Below are 15,801 nucleotides of genomic sequence, written 5' to 3' on the forward strand. Positions count from 1 at the left end.
CCCCCCACTCCCTCTCTCTCTCTCTTTTTCTCTCTCTCTCTCTCTCTCTCTCTCTCTCTCTCTCTCTCTCTCTCTACCACCCCCCACTCCCCCTCTCTCTCTCTCTATCTCTCTACCACCCCCCACTCTCTCCCTGTCTCTCTCTCTCTCTCTCTCTCTCTCTCTCTCTCTCTCCCCCTCCCCCTCTTCCCCCCAAACATGCTTCTGGGAAGGACATTGCAATGTACAGAGTGGTGCAACTGTGGTTAGTATTAGGACCAATGTTCTTTTTGATGTACATTATGACTGCACTTGTTTCAAAGGTAACAGCTGATATTTGGAAATATAATAAACAAAGAGAATGTTTGTGATAGACATAGACTGGCAAAGACGTCAGACACATGACAGATTAAATTTAATACCAAGGAATGTGAAATGATTTATTTTGGTAGGGAGAATTAGAACTAGAAGGTGCAATTTAAAATTGTTTGCAGGGAATAAAAGGGACTCAGTCTATGTATACAAGTCTTTGAAGGTGGCAGAACTTGTTAGGAAGGCTTTCATATAAGCATTGAAAAATGAAGAAGTTATGCTGAACTTTAATGAACCACAGGTTCAGTAATAACTTATCAATGGGAGCTGGATAAATACTTCGAGGAAACATATGCAAGACTAAGGACAAAGAGGGTGATTACTTTGATAGCTACTGTAAAGAGCAGGTACATACATGATAGGCCAAGTGATCTCCCTCTGTGTTTTATAGTTGTGTGATCCAATGAATAGCAACCCATTAATGCTTCTTGGGTAGTCATGGAGGGCCAGGCAATGTAGGTGTGAAAGATGGGCAGAGATTTGTCTCAAGTCCAAGAAACTCCTACATATTGCTTTATGTACATCATGAGACAAGGTGCACATTACCAGTAAAAGGAAATTTCATTTTATTTATTAGTGTCTCAAGTAGGCTTACATTGCAATGAAGCTACTATTAAAATCCCCTAATTGCCACACTGTGATGTCTCTTTGGCTACAGTGAGGGAGAATTTAGCATGGCCAGTGCACCTAACCAGCACAACTTTTGGACTGTGGGAGGAAACCCATGCAGGCACAGGGAGAACTGTGAAGACTCTCCACAGACAGTGATGCAAGCCTGGAATCAAACCCAGGTCCCTGGTGCTGTGAGGCAGCAGTGCCAACCACTGTGCCACCCATGCTGAGACAAAACTGAGGTAGTTTGGATCCATTTCCCTAATGTTCCTCAGATGAACAGGATCAACACTATTTCAGAATGCTATTAAATCTAATTTAGTCATTTCCCACACAAAATATTGAACAAAATTGTTTTAATTAACACTTAATATGGTTTCATTTTAGTCTGTTTTTGTTCTCTTCTAACTTCCTGTCATTTCCAGATAACTTCATTATCCCAACCATCTGTGGCCCTTTATTTGCACCACAGCTGTTTCACGCTATCACTCTTCACAATCTTTACAAGTTCAAATTGCTTAGAATATCCAGTTTAATTGTGTCTTGGCTCAATGTTAACAAACAAGATGACTTGTTCTCCCACTCTCTCAAAAAGTCAATGGAAAAGAACAGGATGAACTTAATACACTCCAATAAAATCTAACCGCACAAATTTATTCCCAGTTTCTTCAAGTTTCAAAATTCAGAGTGCCAACAAGAAAATTTAAATCAGCCAGATTTTGCTCGATCATAAAGCTTTAGCTTGAGACAGTGTACAATGGTTTTCCAGTTGACATGCTTTTGTGAGGCTCACATTTTTAGTGGTCTACCATTTGCCAGCTTTTCTGGGTCCTGAGATGATTACATAAATTAAATCTTGAGTCCGAAATCTCTATCCTGAATCAAGCAGGAGTAATTTAATATCATATCATATCATGAACGCCTGTGGCTGCCAAGCATATTGCGGGGAGATTTTAGTCCACTAAAGCAACAAACAAAGGGACCTAGTTACAGTGGATTGGAAAGACCTATTTTGCTTAGCTGAGAAGTCAATAAGTGGACAGAAATTTAAAATAATTAGCAGAAGGATTAGAGGGGAATTATAACATCCTGCAGTGCAGAAGTTTGCACCAACCACAATCCCATCCGAGCCCTATCCCTATAACTCCATGCATTTAACCAGCTAGTCCCCCTAAATACTAAGGGGCAATTTGACATGACCAATCCACTTAACACATACACCTTTGAATTGTAGGAGCACCTGGAGGAAACCCACACAGACATGGGGAGTATGTCTTTGTGGCATTTGCACAATGACCCAAGCTGGGAATCTAACCTGGATCTCTGGCACTATGAGGCAATAGTGCTAACTACTGTGCCATTGAATCGCCCAGTTGAGAAATGTTTTTCAGTTAGAGGGTGGTGAGGGTTTGGAACTGCTGCCCAGAAAGATATTAGAGGCAGAAACACTGATCACATTAAAAATATTTGGATAAGCACTTGGAAATATCAAAACCTACAGAGCTATGGACCACAATTTGATTGCTTTGACTGGCACAGACATAATGGGCTGAAGGGTCTATTCCTGCACCATAATTTTCTATGTTTCTAAATGATTGCGCATTAACAGTTTCCTGGAAGTTGTAATTCACAGCTTTTGGGTTTTTCTTTCTCTGATATTGTAATTGCACCAGTTCCTGCGGCTATCTAAACACTCAGCCTCTGACAGCCAGGAAAGAAAGCAGTCTGAGGCTTAATAAAGAGCTTTTATGTTTCTGCTGAGGTTCGAGGCACCAAGGAAAGAAAATCCTGCTCAGACCATCAGACTCACAGTATCACATTTACTTTGAGCCACAGTGGCTACACTTCAAAAAGTACTTTGTTGATGGTAAAGCATTTGGGGACATCCTGAAGTTGTGAAAGGTGCTACATAAATGCAAATTGTTTCTCTTTGAACTCTGTGGCTGAGCTTGGAGCCTGCTATCACCAACAGTGCTGCAAATTAAATTAGCCTAAAACCGCCAGCTCTAACATTCTAACTCTAATATATGCCCACTTGGCGCATAGCTTGCAAAGGACCCAGGAAGCTTCGTAAGCTCCTTTTAATTGAAGCGCACCTTTGATGTCTTATACTGTATAATCTTTGATGTTTTGCCCTACATCAAAGCGTTTCAGTGAACATGTCAAATAAAAATCTGAACAATGGGTCTTTGCATATCTGAACCTTTAATCAGACTAAGAGACAGACAATGCTGGATTGGCAGATTTATCACTTCCTCAGTGAATGATAATTTTTATACTACAGAACTTCTATCAAGTGGATCTTTGAGCACCTACCTTCCTGATGCTTTAGATGACTCACTAATTTAGTATGGTGATATAAAATGAATGTGAAGGCTAGATTTTGGCTGCCGGGTTGGGTATTCAAGTCGGGAAATTTCTGTACTCAGCACAGCCACTTTGAACTCTCACTTGAAAAACACAATTGTTTGCTCTGGGAGATAAAGTTGGAGTCACTGATCCCTGGAAGCAGAACAGGCAGCCATGGGGGCAGTCTAATACCAAGAGTCAGGCTGGTTAGAAGGCCCAGCTCAGTTTGCTGGATCTTTGTCCGAGTTGTTATAGAAGTTGTTAGGCCCTCTAACCCCCATGTCTCACACCTCCTCCCCACCCCTCATGGTCCCCTGCTGAGATAATTGGAGCTTTTGAAACTGAAGCCCAACATCCATAATGACATAATGATAGCCCTTAGCGAAAGCATCAGCAAAGAACTCCAGTGAATTTTTTTTGTAATCTATGTCTGCCAATCAAAGCAGTCCAGCAGAAGTTTTTTTAAAACTTACTAATAGCTGCAATTTTCTAAGTTTAAAGAGCAAGCACTAAAAGAAATTTACTGTGAAAATTAGATGGACCTTAGTCACCCTTCAAGACTGTTCACATCTAACTCAATCACGTGTGTCCTGCACAATATGGTTTAAGGTCCTTGCCATAGGCAAATTGGGGTCTTTTTCATCTCACTACCAAGTTCAAATGGCGGTGCTGAGTTTGGTTCCCCCCTTATGTCAATTACACCCCACCTCCTTCCCCCATTGGCAATTGTTGGAAATGGGGGTGAGACTTCTGCATCTGATTCCTGAATTCAATTTTCAAAGAAGTCTTCCCAGCTCAGTGCAAGTACTGCCCTGAATGCTGGCTGTGGCTCAACATTTAGCAGATCCTCCTCTGGTCGAGGAATCAAGCCCACGTGGGCTCAAGAGACTTGAGAACAAACCTGGGCTAGTGCAGTACAGGGGGAGTGCTGCATTGCTGGAGGTGCATTCAATTGGATGAGATGTTAAAATATAGCCCTCTAGGTGGCCATAGAAGCAGGGGACTTCCAGTGTCCTGGCTGATATTGATCCCTCAACAAACTTATTAAAATCAATGATCTCATTGCTGTTTGTGGAAACTCGCTGCGTGCAAGCTTGACTGTCGTGTTTTACTGTATTATAACAGTAGCTACACTTTTAGAAGTATTTTATTAGGAATAAAACACTTCATGTGTCATGAAACACATTATAATGATGCAAGTTCTTTATTTGTTTAATATCAAATAGGAAATGTTCTGAGCACTAACAAGTAATTGTTCATATTTGCAATGTTTAAGTTGTATTGAACACTTTGTCCTAGTCAGCTTTTCAAACCTCACAATTTGTTCCTTTAGGTAATAGCTGGGAAAATTATTTCCTGCAAAATTCTACATCTGTTCAAAAATTGAAGAAGGTATAAAATAAAAGAAAATAGGTGTTGTGTGATTCTTAGACAAAATATACTTGGGGGGGTGATTTTCTGATCTCAGTGCTTGGTGCAAATCGCAGCATTTCTGGAGAATAATATGCAGGCCTAAAAATTGGCTCTGCACATGGCGCCAAACAGTTTGCGATCATTCCAGCCCCTTTTCAATAGCACGAATCGGATTGCGTCGTGACTAGGCCGGTTTGCATGAGATTAACTGGATTTCAATCACGTTAACAAGTTCGGCACGTAACCACTCGTCCGCCCCCGGTCTAGTTGGACCAATGAGTGGCACAGGCTTGGAGGGCCTGTTTCCTGTGCTGCATTGTTCTTTGAATATCCCCTCCCAATCCCAGAATGTTTCCACTCCTCTGGTGGGAAGTTACATCGGTACAAGTCACTACTGGTGGAGACCTTATGCAATGGCCACACCAGGGGACTCAGAGACCGTGGAAGCAACTGAGTGGGCAGGGCATGGTTGGGCGATGCCCACCTGGCACAATAGCAATGGCTACCAGGTACTGAGAGTTGGGCACCATCAATATGCCAGGTAGAGGTTGGGTTCTGAGTGGGGGCTATGATGGGAGATCTCCTCCACTTCCCCCTCAAATGGATATCAGCATGTTTCCCCAACCCCTGCTGGATTACGCAGGGGTGGATCATATCAGAGGACCTGCTGGATGGGCATGTTGGGGGTCATAATGGGGGACCCATCAGGAGGACCCCAATTTTCCCCTCACCACCCCACGATGCTGGCGACCTATGTTGGGGAGGGGGTGGGGGAACATGCCAATATCCATTGGGGGCGGAGGGGAAGTGGAGGGGATCTCCCAGTGCACTAAGAAATCAGGGCAATGAAAATGGCGCCCGAGCATTCTGAAGCCAGACTCGCTGGTGTGTTTAGCCCTTCCAACCCCAACATGGCACACAACTCACCGCTCTCCAAAAAACACTGAGCGTCAAGTGACTGCAGTGTGGTGCACGCCTGAGAGACCAACACGCATCACTCCTGTTTTCTTGCCACTATTACACGTTGTCATTTTTTTGGGAGAATTCTTCGTCATGTTTTGTATAACATGAATGTTGCCACACTGTTCCCTGAAGGCCAAACATATCCCTGAACAAGAAAGAGAGACATCTCATACACAATACTTCGTCATCCCTGCCTTTCCCTTCCAATGCCTCTACCCTCATTAATTTTTATAACATTTAAAATATTCCAAACCTAACCCCACATTGCTGAAAGAATTAATTTGCTGTCTTTGCGCACTCAGCAGGGAGCCACTGAGCTGGTATCAGTCACACAACCTGCCAATAAGTAGCTCCATAGGAAATGTTGCACATCCATAATAATTGCGCACTTCAACGTGATAAATAGCGTGAAGCATGGCAAGTCATCTCAAAAACCTGGCTAGAAGCATTCAACATAGAAATGCCGTTCAATTTTTTTAAAAATTAGTCCAAGCCAAAAAAAAAATCAGTACAGTCGCTCACTTAAGACAGAGATGAGGAGGAACTTCTTCTCTGAGGGTAGTGAATCTGAGGAATTCTCTACCGCAGAGGGGCTGGCTCATTAACTATGCTCAAGACTGAGACTGATTTTTAATCAGTATGGGAGTCGAGATAAGGCAAGAAAGTGGAGTGGTGAATTATTTGATCGGCCATGATCTCAAAGAACAAAGAAAATTACAGAACAGGAACAGGCCCTTTGGCCCTCCCAACCTGCACTGGCCGTGCTGCCTGAACTGCACAGTCTCATTGAATAGTGAAGCAGACCGGATGGGCCAAATGGCCTGTCTGCTCCTGTGTCTTATGGTCGGTCAAACAGCTATGCATATGCACAGAGTTTGACATTGGATTGCTTACCCAGTTGTTTGATAAGAAACAAAATAATATTAGCCCAGGACACGGGGCACCATTACCCAGAGCCAGCTCCAATCATGTTCTCCATCCAACCCATTGATTGATCAGAATATTTTTGTTACCACCCCGCCCTGGCTGAGACAGCTTCATTTTTAAAATCTAACCTTCCAGCTACTTAGGTTTTCAGAGCTAAATGAAATGCAGACTTAGATAAAACTTTTATTACTATGTCTTTTATAAAAGATTCATACCAAAAGGCATTAATTTCACATTAAACTTGCATTAGATCCGTGTTGGAAATGTTTGTAAAATTCACGCATGATTTAGTAAATAAGAATACTTTTGACTCAGTTTTGCTTTTCATGGTTACATGGTACTATGAATTCTGAAATCAGAATAAAATGATTCTTTTAGAACAAGTAATTGGTAGCAGTCTAATTTTAAAGTTTTTTTAAAGTTTATATACTAGTGTCACAAATAGGCTTGCATTAATGCTGCAATGAAGTTGCTGTGAAAATCCCCCAATTGCCACACTCTGGCGCCTGTTCGGGTACCATGAGGGACGACGCGGTGACACAGTGGTTAGCACTGCTGCCTCACGGTGTCAGGGACCTGGGTTCAATTCCAGCTTTGGGTGACAGTGTGGAGTTTGCGCATTCTCCCCATGTCTGTGTGGCTTTCCTCCAGGTGTTCCGGTTTCCTCTCACAGTCCAAAGAAATATGGGTTAGGTTGAGTGGTCATGCTACATTGACTCTTACTGTCAAGAGAAGTAGCAGAGTAAACATGTGGGGTTATGGAGATTGGGCCTGGGTGGGATTGTTGTCAGTGCAAGCTCAATGAGCTGAATGGTCGCCTTCTGCGCTGTGGGGATTCTATGATTTCTGTGATTTAATGGTGCTGGTGCACCTAACCAGCAAGTCCACCCAGCACTAATATAGGAACCACAGGTTCAGACTGGGTAGATCACTTTGTGTTAGAATTCTGGACCCATTTTGATTATTAGATGAACCCAATGATTCTTCCCTACTTCACTTTACTTCAGTTTTAGTGGTGAGTGCTTTGGTAAACTTTACCCCAGCCTTGTTGATATTACTTTCTTTGCATGCCCAATATTACAGATGTTGAGAATTCAAGTGTTTGAGGATACATTTTAGATGTAAACATTATGCCATCTCAGTAATCCAGCCGCATTTGCTTAAGATCTTTTGGGATGTGATAATTTAACAGAACAGGTGGAGCTTGCTGCCTTTGAAGATTTGCTCTATTTTACGTGTTTTTCCTTATATTGGAAAAAAAATGGCAAGTTATTAAACTTTTTCAACCTTGATGAATTTAGCAGTTGTAAAGATGGGGCTAGATTTTACAGGGCACCAGTGATTGAAAAACAGGAGGGTGGATGCGACAACTGTGATGTTATGCCAGAGGCAGCATGTCCACTGCCAGCCTGCCAAACCCCATTGTAATGTTATGAATTGAAGGGGAAGCTTCAGGTGGGCCACCTGCCCATGGTTGATTTAGAACATAAGAACATAAGAAATAGGAGCAGGAGTAGGCCATCTAGCCCTTCGAGCCTGCCCCTGATAGCCTTAACTGGGCTGCTTGCTTCCATTCAGATTTAATGGGTGGTAGGAGAGGCCTGTGCCAACATAAAACCTAGCAGGTTTGATCCTGCAGGCTGGTGGTCATTGAAGGTGGGGGAAGGGGATTGCAGTGGGCATATCCTTTCTGGGTCCCTTATGCCAATCAGAGGCCCTGGCTCCACAGTTTTCTTGGGCTTGCACTCCTCCCACCTTCTCCAACACTCCCCCACCTACAGTCCTATTATCCCTTGGGTGCCAGTCCATTGTTGGTAGTCTCTTCCTTAGCCTAGCTGCAGTACTAGTATTGATCACTCCTCATGGGGGCACTGTTGGCACTGTAGAGCTGCTAGCTTCTGATTGGCCAGCAGTTCTATAAGGCGGATTTTCCTCCTGCTGAACTGCAGAGTTGGTGCCTTATAATAATTAAAGGTCCATTGATGATAAAATTAAAGTGAGACCTAACAGCCAGGTAGAGTCAGGCTCACCCCTGACATTTATGCTGGGGTGCAAGGAATCCACTCAGCATTTCACCCAGATCCATGGAATCCATGAGCCTTAATCCAGATTTGTGAATTTTCTATAAGTAAGAATCTGCTTTTGGATATTCATTCAAACGTAACTACAGCCTTTTTGTGACTAAGGTATTTATCACTTCGTTGTAATGTAAATTATTTATTTTAAATCGAGGTCAATTTGACTGAATTATGTGGAGTGAAGAGGAGTAAAGACCCACCTGAGATTGAGGCTCATCAATTAATTTCTCAGTTTGGATTTTCTCTTTTTATGCCAATGAGCTCAGCTAATGTTATCTCTGAAAGGTGCAAAGTGAGAAAGGTGGCAGGAGTGAGTTTAGCTGCTCCCCTAAGGGCAATGGAAGAAAAAGAGCTTGTGGTGAAGAACAGCTTACAGTTCAATAGCCACTGGGCAGTTTATGGGAAATGAAGTGCCAAGATTCATTTGGGGAATAGTTGATAGAATTGATAGGCCTGGGCCTGATTCTGGATGCGAGCATTTTCTCTAACCTTCCCTTTCTGCTTCATACCAGAGATTCATTTGTGGCTCCTGTTTTCTTTTAAATGTCAAAGCAGGAGAGGAAAATGTACCAGGAAAATCTGTAGTTTGAACTTTGAATAGCAGCAGCAGATTATGTATTTGTATTTGTCCAGTGTGTTTAACATTGCACCTCTTATCTATTCAAGATCAGCTTATGACCTGCAATGACTTCATTCAGGCCATTGAGATTGGCCTATTGGAATATGAATCCCCCTGATTAAAGAGTCAATTGATGGACCATCAGGTAGCCTTTTCCTTGGACTTAACCGGGAGTGTCAGGTCCTTTGGCACTCCCGAAGGTAGACTGCTGACTGATAGCACTCTGTGCACTGCTGTTGGAATTGTAAATAAAGGGTTTTGGTGAAGGGACTTCTGCCTCTGAAGACTTATTATAGACCAGCAATCTTACAGAAATAACTAAGGGGAGTTTCAAAGCCCAAGATGGGTGGGGGGAAGGGGGGGAATATTAGATTTTAAAATTTGACCAGTCCTGCCATGAACAAGCCCACATTCAGTTTAATTGGGGAAGGTTGTAGAGGGCTGGTATGGAGGAGGACTAAGCATGGCATGGGGCATACTTGGGAGCGTGAGAGAGGTTGGGGAAATATGACCAGTTAATCACTAGAATAACTCTTCTCTGAAGTCCACACCCCATCCCCGTGGTCTTCCTCTTTTTCTTTTTCTCTCTCTCTCTCTCTCTCTCTCTCTCTCTCTCTCTCTCTCTCTCACACACACACACACAGACCTTGCTTCCTAGCTAACAGCCAGCCAGTGTCTTATTCTCTCAATCTGGGTAGCAGCCAACAGGGAAACAAAGAAAGCAAGATACAAATAAGGTCCTGCCATTAAATTTGGCAGGACTTCACATTATCCAAAGCTCCAGATTTCTCAGCCCACATCTCTCACAAGTCCACCCCCACACCTCTCCTTCCTTGAAAACATACACCATTCGATGTTTCACATAAAAATGAGCTATGCTTAAGATGCATAAATGCTATCATGATAACAGGGAGCAACTATTCTACTTGCATTATTGAAGTGAATCTAATGTATTTCCATACAAGTGCATCAACGTGGCAATTGAAAGTATGTAGAAGGGAGTTATGCATTGCAATAATCTAACCTGGGGGAGCAGGGGCCAAACTTTCATCCCTCACCCCCTGTGGTTTATAGGAAACAGATCCTGACATTGGTAGGATGTAATATCAAGAGAAGATGTAACAAATCTTCGTTTGCATCAAATCTTTTCCTTTCAAAGTAGTACATGGTGGCACATTACCAGGCATGCACAACTGGCAGGCTGCTCTTTTTTTTAAAAAACAAAGTCATTTCTAACCTAAAAAATGTTGACATTTGCAAATAAGTGTTTGGCATTTCTCTAACCTTTCTTTCTGCTCCATATTACAGATTAATTTGTGGCTCCTGTTTTCTTGTAAATGTCAAATCAGTGGGTGAAATGTACTGGGAAACTTTGCATCTTGAACTTTGAATAGCAACAGCAGATTATGTCTTTGTTTTCTGGAGTTAAATTGACTTTCATAATAGATTCTGCAGCTAGATGATGTGAAACCTGACTGCAGCAGGGCAAGTATAAGGATTTAGGCTGTGCTTATTGTAATTAACCTCTGAAGGAATCAGTGTTGATACTCAGAAACGGGGAGGCGATGTGGTATTATTGTGGTATTATTGCTGGACTACTAATCCAGAGACTCAGCTAATGTACTGGGAACACAGGTTTGAATCCCGCCACAGCAGATGGTGGAATTTGAATTCAATAAAAAAAATCTGGAATTAAGAATCTATTGACGATCATGAAACAATTGTCGGAAAAGCCCATCTGGTTCATTCACACCCTGAGATTTTCTCCAGCATGTTCTGCTTTGTTTTCATGGTAGCATTGATATAATTAGAAGAGGGCAGCAGCTAAACATGAAGCTTTTTGCTGTGCATAGTTAGTTCCACAGGGATGCTGTACCTGTTTTGTTTACACCCTAACCTGGCATTGACATGAAGCCTCTAACCTCACAGATCCATGTGTGTCACCTGTGAGTTTTCGTCCAAGGATACCCAGCACTAGATCTAACAATGCTATTTCAATAGTTAACAACATATTATAGCTATGTGCTGTAGCGTTGGACGTGAACAGGTAGTTGGAAACATCGAAGGTAGGGGCAGGGCTAGAGTCATTCAGGCTTTTGAGCCTGCTCTGCCTTTCCACGTGATCATGGCTGATCCTCTATCTCAACAATGTAGAGATGCCAGCATTGGATTGGGGTAGGCACAGTAAGAAGTCTCACAACACCTGGTTAAAGTCCTACAGTTTTATTTGGAATCACGAGCTTTCAGAACGTTGCTCCTTCATCAGGTGAGTGATGAAGGAGCAGTGATCTGAAAGCTCGTGATTCTAAATAAACCTATTGAACTTTATCCTGGCGTTGTGAGACTTCTTGCGGTATTGCAGTGCCATACTCCCACACTCTCTCCATTATTTGGTTTGCCCTAAAAGAAGCATACATTCCCCGTCCCCTTGATGCCTTTGAGTCTAAAACTGTGTCTATTTTCTTCTGAAATATATCCAGTGACTTGGCATCCACAGCCTTCTGTGGTAGAGAATTCTGCAGGTTCACCACCCTTTGAGAGAAGAAATTTCTCTTCATCCCAGTCCTAAATTGCCAAACCTGCATTCTAAAACTGTAGTTCCTTGTCCCAGACAGCATCCATCTCCCTCACTCAGCCAGAGGAACAATCATCCCTGCTTCCATTCCGTCTAAACCTGTCAGAATTTTATATGTTCCTCTAAATTCTAGTGAACGCAGGCCCAGTTAACCCAATCTCTCCTCACATGGCAATCCTGCCATCTCAGGAATCGGTCTGATGAGCCTTTGCTGCACCTTCTTTATGGTGGCTATATCCTTTCTTAGATAAGGAGACCAATGCTGCACACAATACTGCAGCTGTGCTTTCACCATGGTCCTATGCAGCTACAGTAAGACATCCTTGCTCTTGTACTCAAGTCGTCTTGCAACAAGGTCAACACGCCAATTGTCTTTAACTTCTTACTGAACCTGTATGCTTGATTTCAGTAGTTGGCATACAAAGACACCCAGGTCCCTTTGTATGTCAACATCTTCCAATCTATCACCTTTTGAATAATATCCTGCCATAGTGTTTCTCGATTCAAAGTGGATAAATTCTCTTATCCATATTATTCTGCATCGGCCACATACCTGTCCTGTCACTCATCTTGAAGCCTTTTAATATCCTCAAAGTTTTGAGTCATCAGGTAAAGTTGGATATGCTACATTTGGTTCCCTCATCCAAACCATTGATACATATTGTGAATAGCTGGGGCCCAAGCACTGATCTCTGCGGTACCCCTCTAGTCAGCGCCTGCCACTCCAAAAAAAAACATTTATTCCTACTCTCTGTTTCCTATTTGCAATCCATGCCACTATATTATCCCCAATTCCAAGTGCATTAATTTTTCACATGAATCTCTTGTGGAACTTGATCAAAGATTTTCTTAAAATCCTAAACCACATCCACTCACTCTCCCTTATCTATTCTGCTAGTTAGGGCCTCAAAAAAACATCAGTAGTTTTTCGAATCGTAATTTCCTTTTCACAAATCCACGTTGACTTTGTCTATTCCCATTGAATCTTTCTTAAGTTTTCTGTTATCTTTTATAATAGACGCTAGCATTTTCCCTACTGCTGGAGCGCTCCTGGCATGATCTCATTGAAATAACTATTCTATTTTGTAAACTGTATTTTTTAAAAGAAACTTTGTTTTCATTTAACAGGAGGCCTGTGAATCTTTGCTGGACTGCATCTTGGAAGAAATTAAAATGAGTAGAGAAGTAAATTGCACTACGTCCAAATTAACAGTGAACTCTGACCCTACTTCCTCTATATTCAAACCCAGCTTTGGTCTAGTGATTGATGGAAATACTTTGAGTGCGGTCTTCCGTGGGAACCTGCAGAAGAAATTCCTGGATTTGGCAAAGTGTTGCCAATCTGTACTGTGCTGCCGTTTTACTCCTCTGCAGAAAAGCATGGTACTCAAGCTAGTCCGAGATCATCTGAAGGTCATGACGCTAGCGATAGGTATACATCTTACTTAAATGTCTGATAAAGAATTTCCTACTCTAAACAGTTGTTTATGACTTATGTTCCCTCAAATGCAATTAAATTCAGTTTTGGATACCACAAGTTGCTGTCCACTTTCATTGTTGACAACCTCACCATTATTATAGAATCGTACAGGTTTACAGCATGCAAACAGGCACTTCGACCCAACTTGTCAACGCAACCTTTTTTTAACCATTAAGCCAGTCCCAATTGCTTGTATTTAGCCCATATCCCTCTATACCCATCTTACCCATGTAACAGTCTAAATGCTTTTTAAAGACAAAATTGTACTTGCCTTTACTACTACCAACTCTGACAGCTTGTTCCAGATACTCACTACCCTTTTCCCTTCTGAACCCTTTTGTATCTCTCCTCTCTCACCTTAAACCTATATCCTCTAATTTTAGACTCCCCTACCTTTGGGAAAATATGTTAACTGTTTAATTGATCTATGCCCCTCATTATTTTATCAAGATCACACCTAAGTCTCCTATGCTCCAGGGAAAAGCATCCCAGTGTATCCAACCTCTCCTGCAGTGCATCTTATAGATGGTACATACTGCTGCCACTGTTCATCAGTGATGGAGGGAGTGAATGTTTAAGGTGATAGATGGGATGCCAATCAAATGGCTGCTTTGTCTTGGATGTCATTGACTTCCTGAGTGTTTTTGGAGCTGCATTCATCCAGAGTATTTCATTACAGTCCTGATTTGTGCTTTTTGTAAATGGTGGACAGGCTATTGGAAGTCAGGAGAAGATGTACTTGTCTTAGGACGTCTAGCCTCTGACCTGTTGTTATAGCCATAGTATTTCTATGGCTTGTCCAGTTCAGTTTCTGATCAATGGTAACTCCAGAATGTTGATACTGGGGAATCATCAGGGTGGCCATCAGGTTTTGGCCCCCTTAGAACACAAGGCCACAGCAAAAACATGTCTGCAATCAATCTGTGTTTAACTGATGAAGGATGTATTAAAATGTGCAACTATGTATTTCATCTTGCAGGTGATGGGGCCAATGATGTCAGCATGATCCAGGCTGCTGATGTGGGCATTGGAATCTTTGGTCAAGAAGGAATGCAGGTACAGGATTTCCTTTCTGTGCTAATCTGATAAAAAATGGATACTGCTGAAAGAGCAGTTCATACAGTGGACTAGCATATCATCCTTCCACCTCCATAACATGGTAGGAAAACCTACCAAAACTAATATATGCATTCATACTGAGTTGCCCTAATTTAATAATATATTGGAGTACTTTTCATCGGTCAGTTAGATATTTACAAAGGATATAGATGTGCTGGAGAAGGTTTAAAAAGATTGACAAGGATGATACCAGAAATGAGAGGTTATACCTATGAGGAAAGGATGAACGGGCTGTCTCTCCCTTGAAAAGCAAAGGCTGAGGGGTGACCTAATAGGGATCTTTAAAATTATGAAATGTTCTGATAGAGTAGACCAAGCTAAAAGGTTTCCCCTTTTGAGGAAAAGCAAAACTAGAGATGATCAATATAAGATAGTCATCAAGAAATCACATAGGAAGATAAAGATAAATTTTCTTCACCTGGAGCATAGTAAGAATATGAAGCTCACTGCACAAGGAGTGGCTGAGGTGAAGGTATAATACATTTAAGGCACGAAGAAGAGAATGCAGAGTTCTGTCGATGGAGTTCATAGAAGGATAGGAGCAGGCTCCAGTGGAGCATTTACACTGGCAAGGACTAGCAGTATTGAATGGCCTGTCTTGGCTGTGTGAGCTATGTAATTCTGCATTGTATCTAACAAATTCTGAAGTGTCCACTTGTATTCTCTGTCGGTAGGCTGTGATGGCCAGTGATTTTGCCATCCCTCACTTCAAACACCTAAAAAAGCTGCTTCTGGTACATGGTCACTGGTGCTACACTCGATTGGCCAACATGATCACTTACTTCTTTTATAAGAATGTGGTAAGTGGATAAAGCTTTTGCTGTCGAGGTACTAGACTGATCTGGCTGATGTCCAGCTGTTTTGTATTCTGTACACATCATTAGGCCATTGATAACATTAATCTAAGCATGCATGTTTTTTGTCTTCAGTTCTGCAGCTGTACTGATAGGTTCAATCTCAAAATCTGGGCGGGACTCTCCGGCTGGCTTTCTCCAAGGCCGGAAAATCCCTCCAGAGGTCAACGGACCTGTGCATGGTCCATGTCCCGCCCGCTATCTCACTGAATATATTTAAGTCACGGGTGGGTAGGTTTCTGATAGGGAAATTAAGAGTTATGGGGAGAAAGCAGGAAAGTGGAACTGATCCACTTCAGATCAGCCATGATCTTATTGAATGGCGGGGTAGGCTCGAAGGGCTAGATGGCCTACTCCTGCTCCTATTTCTTATGTTCTTGTGTTAGGATGGGAAAATTCTGCCCTAAATATTATAAATGCATCTGAGAATAAAACTTTATGTTATAGTTTAAATTTAAAAA

The 15,801-nt window shown here is 42.2% G+C and overlaps 1 protein-coding gene across 1 annotated transcript in view; it reads left to right on the plus strand.

The window, feature by feature from the left end:
• Window positions 1-15,801, plus strand: part of atp10b (ATPase phospholipid transporting 10B) — a 253,609-nt gene that overhangs the window by 221,099 nt on the left and 16,709 nt on the right. The window contains exons 18-20 of the mRNA XM_080201396.1: window positions 13,016-13,319; window positions 14,347-14,423; window positions 15,161-15,286. Of these exons, the coding sequence (XP_080057522.1) occupies window positions 13,016-13,319; window positions 14,347-14,423; window positions 15,161-15,286 (507 nt within the window). The remainder of the gene's footprint in view (window positions 1-13,015; window positions 13,320-14,346; window positions 14,424-15,160; window positions 15,287-15,801) is intronic.

Source organism: Carcharhinus amblyrhynchos, chromosome 13, assembly GCF_965287045.1.
Source record: "Carcharhinus amblyrhynchos chromosome 13, sCarAmb.v2.hapA, whole genome shotgun sequence".
NCBI lineage: Eukaryota > Metazoa > Chordata > Chondrichthyes > Carcharhiniformes > Carcharhinidae > Carcharhinus > Carcharhinus amblyrhynchos.